This window comes from Pteropus vampyrus, unplaced genomic scaffold (genome assembly GCF_000151845.1).
Source record: "Pteropus vampyrus isolate Shadow unplaced genomic scaffold, Pvam_2.0 Scaffold222, whole genome shotgun sequence".
In the NCBI taxonomy this organism is placed as follows: Eukaryota; Metazoa; Chordata; class Mammalia; order Chiroptera; family Pteropodidae; genus Pteropus; species Pteropus vampyrus.
Genome location: NW_011889003.1, coordinates 817,207 through 836,734, shown reverse-complemented (window position 1 = coordinate 836,734; position 19,528 = coordinate 817,207). Strand labels below are relative to the sequence as shown.

At 43.5% G+C, this 19,528-nt stretch overlaps 1 protein-coding gene across 1 annotated transcript; it reads left to right on the top strand.

Moving 5' to 3' along the window:
- Window positions 1–317: 317 nt before the first annotated feature.
- Window positions 318–3,558, top strand: KLF10 (Kruppel like factor 10). The gene is made up of 3 exons (XM_011373251.2): window positions 318–579; window positions 686–1,598; window positions 1,967–3,558. Exons 1-3 carry the CDS (start codon window positions 355–357, stop codon window positions 2,224–2,226), a joined length of 1,398 nt encoding a protein of 465 aa, XP_011371553.1. The 5' UTR covers window positions 318–354; the 3' UTR covers window positions 2,227–3,558.
- Window positions 3,559–19,528: the final 15,970 nt, after the last annotated feature.

Sequence of the window (19,528 nt, the reverse complement as noted above, 5' to 3'; positions counted from 1 at the left end):
CCAGACAGGTGGCAACTCTGGAAATAATATAAAATTTTTTCTTCCAAGCCAAATGCTTCTCTTTTTTGGATAACAAATGCATTGATACTTTCGGCATTGGTCCCCTTAATGATGATAAGGTGCTCTTCTCTGCCTCACAAGGATGTCAGTGTTCAAGCCTAAGTGTGGGAGGAAGAATGAGGAAGATTTTATTACCATTAACATCAGAGTAGGGGTGAGAGAAATTGTATTTTCAGATTTTAATCTGGAAGTTGTGTAAATAGTAAAAAAGAAAAAATTGCATTGCTCCGCATCTTGTTTGGATGACAAAAATACGCTTATATAACCAATCTTTTGTTTCTATAGGAGGAAAGAATGGAAATGATTTCTGAAAGATCAAAAGAGAGTATGTATTCTTGGAACAAAACTGCAGAGAAAAGTGATTTTGAAGCTGTAGAAGCACTTATGTCAATGAGCTGCAGTTGGAAGTCCGATTTTAAGAAATATATTGAAAACAGACCTGTTACTCCAGTATCTGACATGTCAGAGGAAGAGAATCTGCTTCCGGGTACACCTGATTTTCATACGATCCCAGCATTTGTAAGTATTGTTGTTTTTAATATGAATGTAAATGATATAATTTCTTATAATTTACATTATTAACTATAAATTTCTCACCCTGTTACCTGTATATTTCTCTTTGTAGTGTTTGACTCCACCTTATAGTCCTTCTGACTTTGAACCCTCTCAAGTGTCAAATATGATGGCACCAGCGCCATCTACTGGATACTTCAAATCATTCTCAGATGCTTCCAAGCCTCACTTTGCTGCAGCTATCAAAGAAGAAGATAAGAACCCAGTACCTGCCCCCAAATTCCCCAAGGCTCAGGCAACAAGTGTGATCCGTCATACAGCTGATGCTCAGCTGTGTAACCACCGATCTTGCCCAGTGAAAGCAGCCAGCATCCTCAGCTGTCAGGACAATTCTTTTCGAAGGAAAACCCACCTAAATGTTGAGGCTGCTAGAAAAAACATACCTTGTGCAGCTGTGTCACCAAACAGATCCAAATGTGAGAGAAACACAGTGGCAGACATTGACGAGAAAGCAAGTGCTGCTCTTTATGACTTTTCTGTGCCTTCCTCAGAGACAGTCATCTGTAGATCTCAGCCAGCTCCCACATCCCCACAACAAAAGTCGGTGTTGGTCTCTCCACCTGCAGTATCAGCAGGGGCAGTGCCATCTATGCCGGTCATCTGTCAGATGGTTCCCCTCCCTGCAAACAACCCTGTTGTGACAACAGTTGTTCCCAGCACTCCACCCAGTCAGCCACCAGCTGTCTGCCCACCTGTTGTGTTCATGGGCACTCAGGTGCCCAAAGGTGCCGTCATGTTTGTCGTACCCCAGCCGGTTGTCCAGAACCCAAAGCCTCCAGTGGTGAGCCCAAATGGCACCAGACTCTCTCCCATTGCTCCTGCTCCAGGGTTTTCCCCTTCAGCAGCAAAAGTCACTCCTCAGATTGACTCATCGAGGATAAGAAGTCACATCTGTAGCCACCCAGGATGTGGAAAGACGTACTTTAAAAGTTCTCATCTGAAGGCTCACATGAGAACGCATACAGGTACCAACAATATCTTATTTATATCTTAGAAATTCAGATGATTTTTTGGTAGTGATCACAAATATAAACCAGGCATAGTAAGGAAGAACTTGCCTTACTTGCTAGTTCAGTGGGTGATATTTACTTGTACTGGCTCCTCTAAAAGATTTCATCAAAGTATTTTGTTTTCATAAGGGGAAATTTTTATAAACATGACAGTAACAGTTAAAAATGGTGGTACATAGTATAGCGCTCACTTGACATTTTATTAATAGCTTTTATTTTAAAATATATATCAATAAATGTATAGCTTTTTAGATATGATTAAATATGTAACTTACAGGGTTTTAATAACTGTGTAGTCATGATAATCTGCATTTTTGTTTCAGGAGAAAAGCCTTTTAGCTGTAGTTGGAAAGGTTGTGAAAGGAGGTTTGCCCGTTCTGATGAACTGTCTAGACACCGACGAACCCACACAGGTGAGAAGAAATTCGCCTGTCCCATGTGTGACCGGCGGTTCATGAGAAGTGACCATTTGACCAAGCATGCCCGACGTCATCTGTCAGCCAAGAAGCTACCAAACTGGCAGATGGAAGTGAGCAAGCTGAACGACATTGCCCTACCTCCAACCACTGCTCCCACGCAGTGACAGATCGGAAGATGAAGAATCAGAACTAACTTTGGTCACAGCTGGGAGCCAGTGGTGATATAAGAATGCTTCCACTGCAAGCCTGTGGCCCTCCAGTGTGGGCTGAAAGCAGAAGCCCCACAGCTTGGGGAGAAGGCCCAGACTGAGTCAGATGATAAGTGCTTGGTCACAGGCAGTTCACAGAGTGGCAGGGTTCATTTCTTATCACATAAGAGAGATGCGAAAGCTTTTATTCCTTTAAATGTTTTTTGAAGGTTTCAGATGAAGTCAACACAGGTAGCACAGATTTTGAATTTGTGTGCACAATTTGTTACTTTTGTCATTTATACTTGAGACCAACTTTTCAATGTGATTCTTCTAAAGCACTGGTTTCAAGAGGATAGAGACTGGAAATCACCATTACGGTACAGAGATGGAGACATAAAATCGATTTTTTATTACAAATATTGTCATCTTTTCCTAGAGTTATCTTGTTTACTATTCCTAGTCTTTCCAGTCAACTTCGTGAATGTAGTTGTTAAAATATATCTAGATCTTTTACACTATTGCTGACATTTGGAATTGAGTAGCTGTATATTGCTAAAAGAGGCCCCAAAGACTTGGAATCCTCAATAATTTAATTGCTTTGAAGTGTAGCTACAATTTTTTTTGCATTTTTGTTTTGAAAGTTTAACAAATGACTATATCTAGGCATTTTATTATGCTTCGACCTTTAGTTTGCCTGCAGTTTCTTGTGTAGAGTTGAAAATTGTATTCCAATGTGTTTTCTGTAGACTAAGATATACTGCACTTTGTTTAGAAAAAAAATTCAAAAATAAAAGTATATATTGTAAGAAGGGATATCAAGAATTTTAGATAACTCCTTGAAAAAGATGGCTTATGTCGTCAGTAAAGTACCCTTATGTTATGAGGATATAATGTGCTTTATTGAATTAGAAAGTTAATGACTGTTATTCACAAGTGGACAAATATTGTCCTGTTAATTTATAGGAGTGCTTTTTTTGAGGGGATGTGGAACTAGGTGGGTAGAAAAATTACTAGAACATTCACTTTTGTTAACAGTATTTCTGTTATATTCTGTTGTATAGTGGATGATAAACACAGTGGTAAAACAAAAGTAAATTGTTTAAAATATATAGTGAAAAATGTCCCTATATCTTCCCATTTAACATTTTTCTCTATATTGGGTCTAGATTTTCGACATCAAAACTTGGACCCTTGGAAAGCAGAGTTTTCTTTTAATAAGAAATCCTTGTGATTTACAATTTGCACAATATTTCTTTTGTTGTACTTTATATCTTGTTTACAATAAAGAATTTCCTTTGGTATATATAATTGGTTGATTGCATTTGTTAAACCATTCTCTAACTTTGGTACTGTCAAAGGACTTAGTGTCTGAATTCCTCTAAAGCAAGGGTCTCCAGCCCCCGGGTAGCAGACCAGTACTGGTCCGTGGCCTGTTAGGAACCAGGCTACACAGCAGGAAGTGAGCAGCAGGCAGTGGGCGAAGCTTCATCTGTATTTGCAGCTGCTCCTCAGCACTAGCATCACCGCCTCAGCTCCTCCTCAGTCATCAGGCATTAGATTCTCACAGAAGCACTGGTCCCTGGTGCTAAAGAGGTTGGGGACGGCTGCTCTAAGGGCCCCATTCAAATTTAGAACTGTAGGAATGTATCTTTGATATATGAATCAGTTCAGAGTATACAAAATGAGGCCAGGTATCTGTTCATTGAGGTAATTCAAGAGCCTGCCCAGTCTAAGAAACCAATACGTTTTAATTTTTAAACATTCTTGTACATTTTGATGATTTGAGATTGAAATACAGCTCTGGCTCTCAGCAAAAACTTGTTAAGTGGCATTAAGTTAAAGGGAACACCAGTGATTGATTAATTACAAGCAATGAGGCTGCTGTGGCAAATTAAAAGAAGCCTGACCTATTGAAAAAATTGTTCACCTCTGGAACTTAGATTAGCTCAGACCATTAAGTGATAACCTTAAATGCGATAAACATATTGGTACTTAAGCTGCATAAAGTTAATCCACCTGTGAAGAGGAACACTTGCTAGTCATCAGTAGAGCTAGGAGCTGTAAATGCTGCTTGGTATATTAGGTATACTTTTGGAGATGAGTGTTTGCTCTCAGATTCTTGTCATGAGAATATCTTCCATGGTGCCAAGCTTCACTATTGACCTAGAGTCTGGGTCACTTTAACATTCGTGGTAAGGGGCACTGTACTTACTTGGCACCACTTCCAGCACAAGCATCTTTCCTTGGATACTTCATACCACCAAGTACAACACAACTGCCGGGGAGGGGCCTTGCCATTCTGCAGCTTCTGTGTTGGGATTCTGGACCATCCTAACTTGCCTAGTTCCTTACCATGGCAGATCTTCAGAAGTGGGGATGCTTAGTCCCTTGTAATGATGTGGCCAGTGAGAATGTGCCACTCATTGCTATGTTCTTCCCAGTCCTAGTTGGAATCTGAGACATCTTCTTAGAACTTGCAAATCAAATCATTTGAATAGCATATTATATTTGAGTTGAATGTATATTGCAGGCTCTGATCTTGATGCAAAGTTGACCCAAAACAAGTACGCTCGCAACATGTTATAATGTGGTATTAGTGTAGCTTTAGCATTTCAGTTTTGTCTACTTCTTGTCTGACATGTATTAAGTTGGACTATATGGAATTGCTGCTATTTAGCTGTTTTATTTCAACAGTTAATTCTTTTGGATTATTGTAGACTTAGGAAAAATTGGAAAAGTAGTTCCCATTTATAACATCTTATACAGCAATGGAACACGTATCAAAACTAAGAAATGAACCTTGGTACAATACTATTGATAAAGTATAGGACTTACTTGGGTTTCTTTTCACTAGTTTTTCTACTAATGTCTTTTTTCTATTACAGAACCTACTCCAGGATCTCAGATCGTGTTTAGTTGCCATATCTCCATAGTTTTCTGCAATCTATGGTCATTCCTGTCTTCTTTTGTCTCTTTAGGATAGTACTTGTCAGTTATTTTATAGACCATCCCTCAATTTGTGGTTGCCTGGTGTTTTTTCATGGTTAGATTGAGGTTGTATGTTATTTGGGAAGATAGCACAGAGCAATATTGTCCTCGGTGCATCATATCAAGTTCATATCAAGTACTACATGATGCCTATCTGTTGCTGGTGATGCTGACCTTGATCACTTGACTAAGTGATGCCTGCTGGAATTTTCCACTGTAAACTATTTTTCTCTTTATAATTATAAGCTACTTGAATGGAGATACTTTAAGAGAATGCAAATACCTGATTCTGCTTAAACTTTTGCTCACTCAATATCCTTAAATGGATCTTGCCTGGGGGAGTTATTACTGTGATGTGCTAGTGGTGATTTCTTATTTCCTAAATCACTTATTAATTAGATTCTGTAAGAAAAAGTTGCTTCTCCCCCATTTATGTATGTATTCAGTTATTTGTTTATGTCAATGTGGATTTATGAATATTTATGTCATTCTTTGAGTTATGATACAATACTATAGTTTGTGATTCAATTGTTCCAACTTTGACCCTTGTTAGCACCTTCAATATTCAACCATTTTTGCTTGTCAAACTGAAAACTGAACCAAGAGGAGGCCTGCAATTTTAAAGAGGGAGAATAATTAGGAAGTTGTTATACAACCTACGGACACAAAGTTGATGAAAAGCTCAAGACTGCCTTTCTGTTAATCCCATCACTCTCTGCTAGTGCTAGAAGGACCATTTACTACACCTTCCAAACTCTTAGAGTTTCGAGGCATTTGGGGTTTTTTTTAATTGCATTTTTAACAGGGCAGAGAAGAAATCTGATCGAGATGGACATATACAAGACTTACTAAAGCCCTTCATGTGATTCTAATTCCTCAGCTTGGAATGGCTGAGAAATGTTGCCTCAGCTCTTACCCCACCTTTTTCTTTGGAGGACATCCAGAACGAGACAGGGACATAAATGGGGACTTTTATCAAGGGCACTGGGCAGTGAGCAAGCCTTGGAGCTAGGAGAAATCTTGTGGGAGATGACATCAAAAGACATCTTTTGGGAAGCCTTTCTTCTAGAGCTCTCCCACTGATTTTGTTCTGGTGCCTTATCCCAGTCCTGGCATTTTTTCTGACCAACTTAAGACCAGCTTGAGAAATTACTTAGAGCTGATTCTCAAATAGAATTGCCTCTAATTTGCTACACAGGTATCTGTGCCATGGAAAAGGTGTCAGGGAGAGAGCACCGATCAAATTAAAAGGCCAGGTGCATTGGGATTCTCCAGAGGAAGAGAACCATTGAAGATATGTGCACTTGCACACACACACACACGCACACACACAGTGCTGCCCTCTCTTATCTGTGACTTCGCTTTCTGAGGTTTCAGTTACCTGTGGAAAACCACAGTCTGAAAATATTAAATTTCTCCAATCATCAACATCGTCTGCCATTGACATCGTTATGGCTCAATGATCCAGGAACACCTGAAACAGATAACCCTCCTTCACATATATTGTTGGAAGGTCAGTAGTGGCCTGATGTTACATAACAATGTCTACATCATTCACCTAACTTCATCTCATCACGTAGGCATTTTATTATCACATCACAAAGGAAAGAGCAAGTACAGTACAATAAGAAATTTGAGAGAGAGACTACATTCACATAATTTTATTACAGCATATAGTTATAATTGTTTCATTTTATTATTAGTTGCTGTTAATCTTTTACTGTGCCTAATTTATAAATTAAACTTTATTTGGTATCTGTAGGGTTTGGTACTATCTGCTGTTTCAGGCATCCATGGCAGGTCTTGGAACATAGCCTCCATAGATAAGGGGGGACTATTTTTTATATGTGTGTATATGTGTATGTACATATAAAGAGAGATTTATTATGAGGAGTGGGTTCATGCAATTATAGAGGCTGACAAGTCCCAAGATCTGTAGTGGGTAAGCTGGAAACTTAGGAAGACCAATGATATAGTTCCAGTCCAAATGCTGGCAGGCTCAAGATTCGGGAAGAGCTGATATTTCAGTTTTAGTCTGACGGCAGGAAAAATGTGGGTGTCCTAGCTTGAAGATAGTTGAGTAGTGCGAGTTTCTCCTTATTCGGCCTTTTTGTTTTAATTTAGGCATTCAACTGATTGGATGAGGCCCACCCACACCAGGGAGAACAATCTGCTCTACTCAGTTTACTGATTCAAACGTTAATCTCATCTGGAAACAGCCTCATAGACACACTCAGAATAATGTTTGACCAAATATCTGAGTACTTCATGGACCAGTCAGATTAACATATAAAATTAACCATCACACCTGGATTCTAGTTCTGGTTACATTGATAACTAGTTTATTCCTTGGGAAAGCTGCTTTGTCATTCTGGGTCTTAGCATCCACTTTTAAGAATGCGCTAAACACAGCTACCTTATTTAGCTCATAGAGCTACTGGCAAGCTCAAATAAGGTTACGTACACAAAAGCTCTTGAAAAGTACAAGACATTCTACATTTGTTGACACTGTTACAGCACCCATGTCTGGGGGCATATACACGGCAGTAAATGGATTAGAATACCCACCTAGAGTGGCCATATAATCTGAAAAATGGAAGTAATTTAGAGGTGGGGCCATTAGAGAATTTTGATACCTTGTGTTCCCACACTTCTGTCTACATATCTAATTATTTGGGCAACCTATTTACCGTAACTTGTTACAATGAGGCCAGTCTAATGGGAAAGAAAGCACAAAGCATAAAGCCATGACCATTTGCTGAGGATAGCTAAAGCATGGACACTCATCATTTGATTATAAAGTACAAATTTGTGCAGAGTTACCTTGAAACATCCAGCATATGAACTGACCGATAAGTTAACTAAGCTCCCTTTGTTCTCCTTGTCACAAGCCCCAGCTTGAGTGATTTCTCCATGCCTGATTTTAGTAAATTCATGATAAAGTGCCCAATACCAAACATGCTTTCAGGCTTGGGCTCAAAATTCTATACAAAGTTCTAGGAGTCAGAATCTCAGGGGAATGAGTGTCAGCATGAGTGACGAAAATATTTTGCCTCCCAGGAAATTATCAGGCCATGCCTGTGCCAGCTCTGCTCAGATAATGGGGCTTCCTTGTAGGGACACACAGAGAATTCCAAAGAGGCATAATTCTCTAACCTTTGGCTTGTTGTTGCAGCAGAAGGAATAAAACTAAATGAGGCCACATAAATGAGGTCCGTTGTTTTAAGCTTCCCTTGCCAGTTGGCATCCTAATCTTGACAAGACTTATAAATTCATGGCTTTCTGCTCAATGAATTCCAACAGTCCCAGATTGACCTTGATTGACCAACTTGGCAATGGGATGCTAAAAGTGGGAGAAATACCCCCAAATATAAGAAACTGATACCTGATCTTGCTTTGATTTTCATTTTTAATTCTAATTTTAAGAATTTCATTTTTAATTCTACGCTTAGCCAATGGTCAGTGGAGGCACAGCCTAGATTTAGACAAATTTGTATAGGATTCTTGGAAGAAAGAGAGAAGCGAAGAAATAACATGAAGTAACAAAGGGATGACCCAGTAAGACGACTTGGTGGAATCAGTTTTCCATTTCTCTAATTAGATTATCCAAACCATGATTATCAAGCCCCTTTTAGTTTGCACAGTATCATCGAAAAGATAAATACAAGCTTTGAGTGTTTATTACCACTGGACAAAGTAAAACAGTGACCTTGTGAAAGGAATCTTCTTCTGGGGTCATAGAGCGTCTGTGTTGCTATCAGCTCTAACCTGACTGTAATTTTGAGCAATTTAACTGTTTCATGGCTTTGTTTCATTATCTATAAAATGGGGATTGTAATGCTTATCTAATCTGCTTCCCAAGATAGATTTGAAAACTGAAAACACAAGCAAACAAATACTAAGTGGACTACTCCAATACCAGTGATGGGTACTGCATTTTCGCAACCCAGATCAATCATTAAGACAGAAGAGGCCCCTACAGGTGGGGCCAGCAACCTGATGTCAGTTAGAAATTGTCATGACGTGGTCCATGTTAGGAGTGAAGGTCAAATTCTAAATATTCACAAAAACGTCACAGTTCTGGAGGCTAGCAATTTAAGACTGAGGTGTTAGCAAGGTTGGTTTCACTTGGAGGCTTCTCGTATTGGCTTGTAGATGGTCATCCTCTCCCTGCGTCTTACTGAGCACGGTCCTAATCTCGTTTAAGAACACCAGTCATATAGGATCAGGGCCCCTTCAATGACCTCATTTTACCTTATTTAACTTTTTAAAGGCCCTATTTCCAAGTGCAATCACATTCTGAGGTACTGGGGATTAGGACTTCAACGCATGAAATTTGAAGGGACACGGTTCAGCCCATAATATTGGTCAGCATGTGTTAGTCTATATTGCTCTGTCTTAATACACTAACAGCAGTATTTTCTAAACTGGTCTTAAGTTCACATGTCTGTACAGTCATGCCTCAGTAACCACAGGGGCTTGGTTCAAGGACCCCTGCGATACCAAAATCCCCGAATGCTCAAGTCCATTATATGAACTGGTGTACTATTTGCATATAAGCTGTGCATATCTTCTTGTATACTTCAAATTATCTCTAGGTTACTTATAATGCCTATTACAATGTAAATGGCATGTAAATAGTTCTTATACTGTATTGTTTTGGGAATAATAAAAAAATAGCCTGTACTTGTTCAGTATAGACTCAAACATTGGAGGCCTAACTACACAGAGTACGTTAGTAACAATGTAAATTTTTTTTCCCCGAATATTTTTCATCTGAGGTTGGATGAGCCCGTAGATGGAGAAACCCAAGGATATTGAGGGTGACTCTCTCTCTCTGGTGAATTTTTTTTTTAAAGCTAAGTGTCCCCATCGCCTAGCCCATGCCCCACCACACCCAGTGCAGTGTGTCATTCTCAGCCATTAGGGAGACATTTTTCAATCGTGCACTCAGGTATTTCTTAGTCATGAAATACTCTTTATCCTCAACAAAGTTTTCCTTCATTAATACTTACAAGCATTATTTGTGACAATTCCTTTTTTTCTCTTAATTATCTCAAAAGATAAGCTCGTCCTGACTCAGAATACTCTCCCTGATCCCAATAATATCGTGAATGGAATAGGCATCATGATAGCCTTTTGGCACCCATCTTTAGATTTGTTCAGTTTGATTTTTCTAAGGGATCGTATATATTTTTCCCAAATCTAAACTTAGTTCAACCAGTAAAATTCAGTCAAAGCTGTAGTCAGCCTTGCTGGTTGGACATGTAACCTAGCCATGATGTCTTCTGCTACTTTTCATCACGTCCATTATATTCTCTGTCAGTGTGGTTCTAATAATGATTTTCAAACAGGAAGGGAGCCCTGGGTACTAAATCTGAATTCTCTTAGAAAAGAAAAGAAAAGAAAAGAGAAAAAGAAAGAAAAAGAAAGGGAGCCCGGGTCCCCATCCCTGCCGAGGTCATAATGCTGAACTGAGTTCATCAAATATTTCAAGCCCTCTGCTTTTCAGACACATGGTAGCATTGCACCCTCCCTTGTGGCTGGGTGGGGTTATGCATGTAGCCTGGGTCAATGGATTGTGAATGAAAACAACGGGTGTCACTTCCAGCCAGAGTATTTAGCTGCCTGTGTGAGGCAGGCCCTCCAGAGCTCTCTGTTATGGTGACGAGCAATATTCCAGCTAGTCCACCTTAGCTTAGAAATGAGTATGGCATGGAGCATGAGTAAGAGATAAACCTTTGAAGTTTTAAGATATTGTGACTTGCAGGGTTGTTTGTTGCTGAAGCGTAACCTTGACTTATAAATGTATACTGGCTGATACAATCCATTTTGTCCCATGAGGCCACTTTGCTGTGAGTGAATTATTCACCTCCCTCCAGGGACCTCTTCTGCATATCATGAGGCAGTGATGGGGGTGACTTTAGAAAGCAAAAGGACCTGTGACACTTCTTCCCCCATCACAATGGATGGCTTATATTTGCACGCCTAAGAGAAGCCAAGTCCCAGGCCACCGGAACCTGAACAAAGAAGCTCGGCTACAGGGCGGTTTTGTGGTGCTACTTTGTTTACCTACAGGGAGAAGCTCACTGCCTCAGCCCTCCCCGCTTCACATGCTGCCTTCACCCTGGTTGGGCTGGCGGAGACAAAGTAAAAGTTACCAATCACTGTCTCAATAGTTGCGATGATGCCGTCCTAGATAATCGTGACACCTTCCAGAGTTAATGCCTTAATTTTGAGATTCACAAGTACTTAATGGGGATAATCTACTTTTTTCACTTGCAAGGCGAGGAAGACTGGAGGGTGAAAACCTCTGGGAGGTGCTGAAGGAAGCAGGGAAGGGTGAGCAGCTGTCTCTCAGCATTTCCTGCTTCGCAGCTCTAAGGGGTAAGAAAGAAAAAGCACAGGGCTGACGACTGCTGCCTTATGCCTGGTTTTAATGGTGAGAATACCACAAATGCTAAATGGGTAAAATGCTGATCTCCTTCCCTAAATAGTTTAAGAAATCAGTGTGATATGTTGGCTTTCAAATCCTAGTTCCGTTTACTGGCTGTGTGATTTAGGGCAAATTTAGGATTAAGGATGAGGATGAAATGAAACATTCCTAAAACATTAGGAATGCCTGACACACAATGAGCACAACATGTGTTTACGACAATGATGATGTCTGCATTTCAAGTGCCCCAGCCACAAGGATCCTGTTTAGGTATAAGATTCACCTATTTTGGATCTCTGCTTTAGGGGACCAAAAAGGGGTTCAACCTTGAGAACTTTAAAAGCACAATTTTTGTAGTGACACGTGTGCTATTTCATCATAAAGACTCCAGAATCAGGCAAGACAGCTGTGTCTCTGTCCCATACTTTGAGCTAAAGCTGGAGTTATAGGCCGGCTTCTCCCTAGACCTGTTGCTTGAGTGAAGTGTTTAACCTTTCTTTCTGCATCTGAATGTTTTGAGGATTGTTTGGTGGTGTTTTAGGCTTTCTTCGGCAGCTATGTGGTCAATTCTTTTTAATGGGAATGAATGTGGCTGTGCTCAAATCACCCTGCATCTCTTGGCCAGTGCGTGCAGGCACCCTGGGTGGCCTCAGCAGTAGCCACCAGTCACTGTGGGAGAGACTGGGAGCAGGAACTTGGCCCTGGCTCTAGCTCCTGTGTTCTGGTTTGGCTAGCTTAACGCCGACTCTGCCCCATGGCCATGTTTGGGACAAGGTTAAAAGGGAGGGGCTACTTTAGGTCAGGCGGGTCCTAGGAGACTTGGCCCAACACCAGGCTACATGCCTGAGGGATCCCAGGCCAATCGGAAGATCAGAGCAAGACTTAAGACACCGGTTTCATTCTCTTCTGCTTGGAAAGTTGAAACAAACTATTGGGATCCTGGCTTCAAACCCTGGCTTCCCCGCTTATCTAATCTTGGGCGTATTGTTTAACTTCTCTGAGCCACATTTTTCTCATGTGTAGAATGGACATGATCATTAACACTAACCTCAAGCCAATTTGTTTTAAGGATGTGTGGACATATGTGTTTGACACAGGTGGCACTCAAGAAACATTGACACTGTTATCTTAACTTCTACCTCCCCTCCCCTTTGCAGTGGCATCCGGCCATGCTTCTTTCTGCTCACATTACTTCTCTTGTCTAGAAATCTCTCTTTCTTCTCCACTGTACATATGCAAATCTTGTTTGCTATTAATGTCCATTTCAGGGCAGGAAACGGGGGGGGGCCCATCCTGGAACCACCTGGAATGAGTCAGTATTGGTTTGCCAGAGCTGCTGTAACAAAGTCCCACAGACTGGGTGGCTTAAACATCAGCAGTTTATTATCTCATGGTTCTGGAGCCAGATGTCTGTGCTCAAGGTGTGAGTGGTGTTAGTTTCTTCTGGAGCTGAGGGGGAATCTGCTCCATGCCTCTTCCTGGCTTCTGGTGCTTTGCTGGCAATCTTTGGTGTTCTTGGGGTTCGAGGCACATGGCTCCCTCTCTGCCTTCATCATCACTCTGCACTCTCCCTGTGTGTCTGCCTCCGTGTCCTTTGTATTAGGACACTGTCCATGTTAAACTGGGACCTACCCTCCTTATTTTAACAGCTGCGTCTGCAAAAACTGTTTCTAAGCAAGGCTGCGTTCGCAGGTACTGGTGTTAGGGCACATGAACGGGGGGACGTAAGGCAACCCATAACAGGGCTCCGTTACTAAACTCCGGGGTTCCTCCTCAGGACTCCCAGTGCCAGCCTGTGGCACCAAAGTCCCCATCTGCTTTCCTCTCCTGCGTCCTGCCTCAGGCTCTGCCTTTGCTCGTCCTGGTCTGACTGCTGACTGGGACTCCAAGTCTCTCCTTCCCCTCTTCTTTGCTCTCCCCTAAGACAGACTCGCGGGACAGGCTTTCCATGCAGTTGACTACTGGGAAACAGATGGGCACTAACAAGTTGGGCACAACCTGAACCCGCGGAGCCCATCGAGTGGCTGGAGCTCCCCAAGGAAGGGCGCTGGATGCTGGATTCCTGATATCCAGGCTCTCTTCCTCCGGAACAATGTGAAACACAGGGTGGGTAAGTGGCTGGGAGTTGGCCACCCAGAAAACCACACTTTCCTCCAAAGTTGAGATTCTTTTGAAAGAGTGAGTCCAGAGTCTCAAACTCAAATGTCTATGGGGAGGTTTGTGTGAATCCTATAAAGCAGGGGTCCCCAACGCCCCGGGCTGTGGACCAGTACCAGTCTGTGGCCTGTTAGGAACTGGGCTGCACAGCAGGAGGTGAGCAGTGGGCAAGTGAGCAAAGCTTCATCTGTATTTGCAGCCGCTCCCCAGCGCTAGCATCACTGCCTCAGCTCCACCTCAGATCATCAGGCTTTGGATTCTCATAGGACCCAGCAGTCCCTGGTACCACAAAGGTTGGGGACCACAAAGGCTGCTATAAGGAAGATGAGCAACGATGGCCAAGGTGCCGATGTTGCCACGTGGGAAAGCAAGTGTGCAGAATGGTCTGCTTCTTCAAAGAAGAGAGAAATCCAGATTTTAAAAAAAAATTTTATTGTGATAAAATATACATAACATAAATTTTCACAATTTTATCCATTTTAAGTATATAATTTGATGGCATTAAGTACATTCACAATGTTATGCAACCACTATCCCTAACCATGGAAATCTAGATGTTTACATTAAATGTCTTGATTTTTAACTTTTGGCATCTAATTCATGTAAAAATAAACCCTTTATGTTGGCTGGTTGCCAGTTTGGAACTTCTGGGCCCATTCAGTGATTATTTGGTATTTTTTCCAGAGATGGAGACAGCTGGGGGAATGCTGGGCAGGGTGGGCCTCAAACACTGGAGCTCTGGGGCTTGGGGCTAATGACCAAGGTTCCTGGGGCAAAGCTTGGGGGTTGGGGGAGATTGCCTCGGAGGAGCTGGGCCCCTCCAGGAGCAGCTGCCAAGTTCACCTGCTAGTACTCAGCACACATTACACAGAGGGGCCATCCATTTTTTTCTGAACTAAGTAAGCGCCAAGGTTCCTTATGCAGAGAGGAGGAAGGAAGCCCCAGAGATGGCTGGCTTGGGCTTTTCCCCAGCTTGGCAAGTAGAAGCTGGAATGGAATGAAGTCAATTGATAAAACGTGAACTTTCTTGCAATCCTAGTGTCCTGGAGCGGTTCGTGGCAGTTATAGGTGAGATCTGCTTACAGCTTTGCACACTCTTGGTCCCTGATCCAGGGCTCCTGGCTCCCCTACCCCGTCCTGCCTGGAGAAAAGGCCCTGAAGACTCGTCCCGCTGAGGCCTGGGCTGCATCCGGAGCGGGCAGTCGAGGTGAGGGTGTTGCCAGCAGACACTTACTCCAAAGGCCCCGTCCCGGCTGCAGGAGAGTGTCCCTTCCAGAGAATCTCAGGGGGCAGACAGGGCACCCGGATGTGGGAACAAGGACTGCAGGGAAGGCAGCAGCAGGTCGGAGCGAAGATGAACCGAGGCTCAGGGAGGAAGATGGCGTCCAGAGCCTGACCTTGGGCTGGAGAAGGAGCTGGAATTTGAGAAGCTTTGGGTCCCTGTCCGGTGGATCTGCGTCCCCATTTGGCCCATCCTGAGTTCTCTTCTGGGACCGCGGGCATATTAGATGCCATACTGTCTTGCAGTGTTTACTCTAAATCCCATTTTTCTACAAAGCTTTCTCGGAAGTCTCTGCCCTCCCTGCCAGTTTTTCTCTTTCCTCAGTGTCCATTGTCTCTTAAGCTCCTCAGGCCCTGGCTAAATCCTGTCCTGACCAGTTGGCATCTTGACCCCATGACCTGTTCTCACGTTGACTCATGTTGGCTGATTCTGTCACCTGCTCTGGGCAGAGAGAGCAATGGATGCGATTCCTGTTTCCTTCCCTGGGCAGAGCTTTGGGCTAGACCAGGAAGACCGGGTGCGAACCTGCGAAGACTCCCAACACTCTCCCTTGACCCACTTGCCTGAGCTGAGGAGTTTCTTGCTTGTACCTGTGACCCTCCAGGACTTCGCTGGACCACAGGCTTCCAAGACCATTCTCAGGCCGGGCAAGAAAAGAAAGAGAAGGAAAGAAAAGACAGAGAAAAAGAAAGCTGGATGCCAGGGAAAGCTCACGGGCCTGAAATCTCTCCTGTCTGCTGAAAGGCAGATCTGCCCGCTGACTGTCACGGGCTGGCGTCCTTGCCCAAAGGCGGGTGCCTGTGCTCATGGAACACAAATCGAGAATGACATGATGCTGTCTGGAAGGCTGAAGTAGCCTTTTGCTCTGCCACGAACGACACTTCCAATCCTTGCCCTCAGTGACCTCTGTCCTCATTGGCTGATGCCCATGTAGCAAAATGCTACATCCAGCCCACTGTCCGGGGAGCCCATTGGAAACTAGCCATCCACATAATGTCCTTGTTTTTAGAGTCAGGGAAAGTGGGAGAGGTGTGTATGTAAGAGAAAGAGAGACAAACATGTTACTTGATGAGCGTTAATATCGAATTGTACTTTCAGTCAGCTATGCAAGTGTTTACTCTGTGCAAGCATTGCTCTGAGTTAGTGTTCCAAAACCGCTACTTAAAACTACTACCAAGAGTCACCTCATTACCCACAGAGTGGGGACCAAACTTCTTATCGCATTCAGGAGTCTTCACAATCTGACCTTAGCTTCCTATTCCAGCGTCATCCATTACTACCGCTCTCATGGAATTTGGACGCCGGGGACTGAGTGTCCAGCAGATCTCATTCCAGCTGAGAGGAGCTCAGAGCTGGGGTGGACAGAGGCCTTGTCGCAAATCAGGTTCACATGACCAGGCTCCCCTGGAATGAGCCACTTAGGCTGCGCCTGGTGACCAGAGTGGAGGTGGAGGAAGTACTGGGCAGCAGAGCCCGGCCGGCAGCTCCGCGACCATCTTCCTCCGCTATATTCCCCTCCTGCCCTTCCTCCCTGCTCTCCCCACGAGCCTGCTGCTGCTTTCACCTCTCGCAGGCAGGTGCTTCCTCTTGGAAAGGAGAAGATGCCTCTGGGAGACATACCATGTGCTTCCACCCAGAAGGGGCAGAAACGGGAACTCACTCAGGGCTTGACATCCTTCCCAGCCCAGCCACCATCACCCTTTCCCATTATGGGCCTCTGCCGATACAGCCAGCAAGGTTTGGGGGCTGGGAGAGACAGCACGAATGGGGAAACAGGTAAGGTGTTGGCCGAGTGCTGGCTGGGCCCCTGGCCCCCCGTTTTGTTTTGTTTATTGGAGGGAAAGGGTCTGATTCTCAGCTTCTTGGTTCTGACAACAAGATGTAGAGATGGTTTCTCAGTGACAGACTAGAATTATAAATTCCACAAGACTGCTGAGCAAACCAGAATGTCAATTTATTGCTTTATGGTGGGCGGGGGGCAGGGCAGGGGGACCTGGGCAAGGAAGGGTGTGACTAATTAAGATAACTTTGTAAAAGATAAATCCTGAAAAGAAGTTTACTGCAGTTACTGTGACTTCTGTCCCAAAAGTGTTCTTGCTCCCTCTGGGCAGTGATTTGGGACCCTCAGCCTCAGCAAGATTACCCCAGGGATTGTCTCCATACCAACCACCCAGGGGAGCGATGAGCAGGGAAGATCATGCGGGGAAGATTGGTTTAAAACAACAAAAATGCTTTTACTTAAGGTTCTGGAGACCGGGAATCCAAAATCAAGGTGCAGGCAGAGTCGATTCCTTCTGGAGGCTCGAAGGGAGACTCTCCTTCATGCCTCTTCCTAGCTTCTGGTGGCTGTTGGCGACCCTCGGTGTCCCCTGGGTGTAGAGGCATCACTCCAGTCTCTGCCTCTGTGTTCACATGGCCTTCTCTCTGTCTTTCCCTTTGCCGTCTCTTAAGGACACTTGTCATTGGATTTAGGGTCCACTTGAATCTGGGATAATCTCATCTCAAAATCCTTAACTTAATTATACCTGTAAAGACATTCTGCTAAAGAAGGTCACTGTGACAGAAGAAAAATATATATTTGGTCTCTGGCCCCAGTGCCTGACACAGAGCTCCTAAAATCCTTACACTCTCCTGAGTGATAGGGGTGCTGGGTGCATCTTTTTTCTAATGTTCGATCTTCGACCCCAGTCCCCAACGCACAACTCCTAAATGACTTGGAATTTCCTGAGTGACAGGAGTGATAGTTTGTTCTAGGGGGTGACTCTTGGTGGGCTCTTGGATGGGGGTTGATCATCAGAAAGACCAATCTATCATTAGCAGCTTGAAACTTTCAGCCCCACCCCCATCCTCTGGGGGTGAAGATTGAGTTAATTAATCTATCATTTCTACTCGGTAAAACCTCCATAAAAATCCTTAAACTATGAGATTATTCAAAGAGCTTCAGATTGGCAAACATACCCAAGCCCAGGGGCAAGAGGTCCTGTACTCCGGACCCTTCCAGACCTTGTCCCATGTACTTCTTCATCTGGCTGTTCATGTATGTTCTTGTTACATCCTTTATAATAAACCAGTAAATGTGTTTCTCTGAGTTCTGTGAGCCATTCTAGTAAATTCTCAAACTTGAGGAAGGGGTTGTGGTAAACTGCAATTTATAGCTGGTTGGTTAGAACTATAGGTGACAATTTGGGACTTGTGATTGGCATCTGAAGTGTGGAGCAGTCTTGTGGGTTTGAGCCCTTAACCTGTGGGATCTGTGCTAACTCTAAGTAGTTAGTGTCAGAATTGAGTTAAATTATAAAAGACACCTAGTTGGTGTCTTTTGAGAACTGGAGAATTGTTTGGTGTGGGAACCACCACACTCCAAATCCCATATTTAATGTCAGAAGTATTTTGTGGTGATAGAAAAATAATTTTTCTTTTAGTCACTTTCTGAGGTTCTGGGTGGACATTAATTTTGTGGGACACTATGCATTCCACTATAGGGGCATGCCTGGATATGGCGCATCTTTTATGCCCATTTTCCATTGGCCAGAAATTAGTCACGTGGCTACAATTAATTACTGGAAAATGTAATCTAGCTGTGCCCAGGACAATGAGGAAACCAGTTTGGGGAACAGCCACCAGCTTCTGCCACATGGACCAGTGTCCTTGCTCAGGCCCAGGAAGCCCAGGCTCCCAGTGGGAGGAATGACCCTCCGTTAGGCAAACCAGATATATACTGATAACGACTCTTACTTAGCCGCCTTGTCTGTGGCAAACACTAGATTATCTGCCATCAGATATGTTCTCTTAGATGGGTAAGTTTCAAGGTCTGTTCTAGTTGCCTATATGTGCTAAGAGAGCTGTTTTCACCATTTGTCCTTCGGGTGAAATTCCTCAAGGCCCAGGTCCTATAACACTTGCATCCATTGTGAATTCGTCCCACCTGTCCTAGGTAACTAGGTAATCTCTCCCTCCTCTGTTTATACCTCTCATCAGGGGGAGGACGTATTGCTCATTGTGGATGCTTCCTTCCATGGGACAGTATTTCCATGGACTATAAGCTCCTGCTAACCTCTCTCTAGCACCTCACTCCCTGAAGGGAGGCGACACCTCTCAGCTTGGTGATTCGGAAGGTGGAACCCTTCTTTTTGCTATTCTTGGGTTCCAGTTTCCTACGCGGAGCACAAGCTGTGTTCTGCTCCTCCAGGTGAGTGGGCAAGCCTGCCTGCAGATATAGCCAGATTTTCCAATATCAACTTAATAAAGGTGATATTGACCCCAAATGCCTCACTTCTTTGTCATAGTTCTCATTTGGCTTAACTCTCAGGCTGGGAAGAGAGGTGCTATTGAGTCCTGTTAAGTCTCCTAAATCTCTGCTAAAGTGATTTAACTTCATACTATACAATTATGTGCTACTGAACGATGGGACA

Excerpts from the sequence above, each read along its gene's own strand:
- KLF10 (XM_011373251.2), top strand. The coding sequence starts at position 355 with ATGGAAATGATTTCTGAAAGATCAAAAGAGAGTATGTATTCTTGGAAC. Across the intron at positions 580-685 it reads TTCATACGATCCCAGCATTT|TGTTTGACTCCACCTTATAG; the intron begins GTAAGTATTGTT and ends TTCTCTTTGTAG. Across the intron at positions 1,599-1,966 it reads TCACATGAGAACGCATACAG|GAGAAAAGCCTTTTAGCTGT; the intron begins GTACCAACAATA and ends TTTTTGTTTCAG.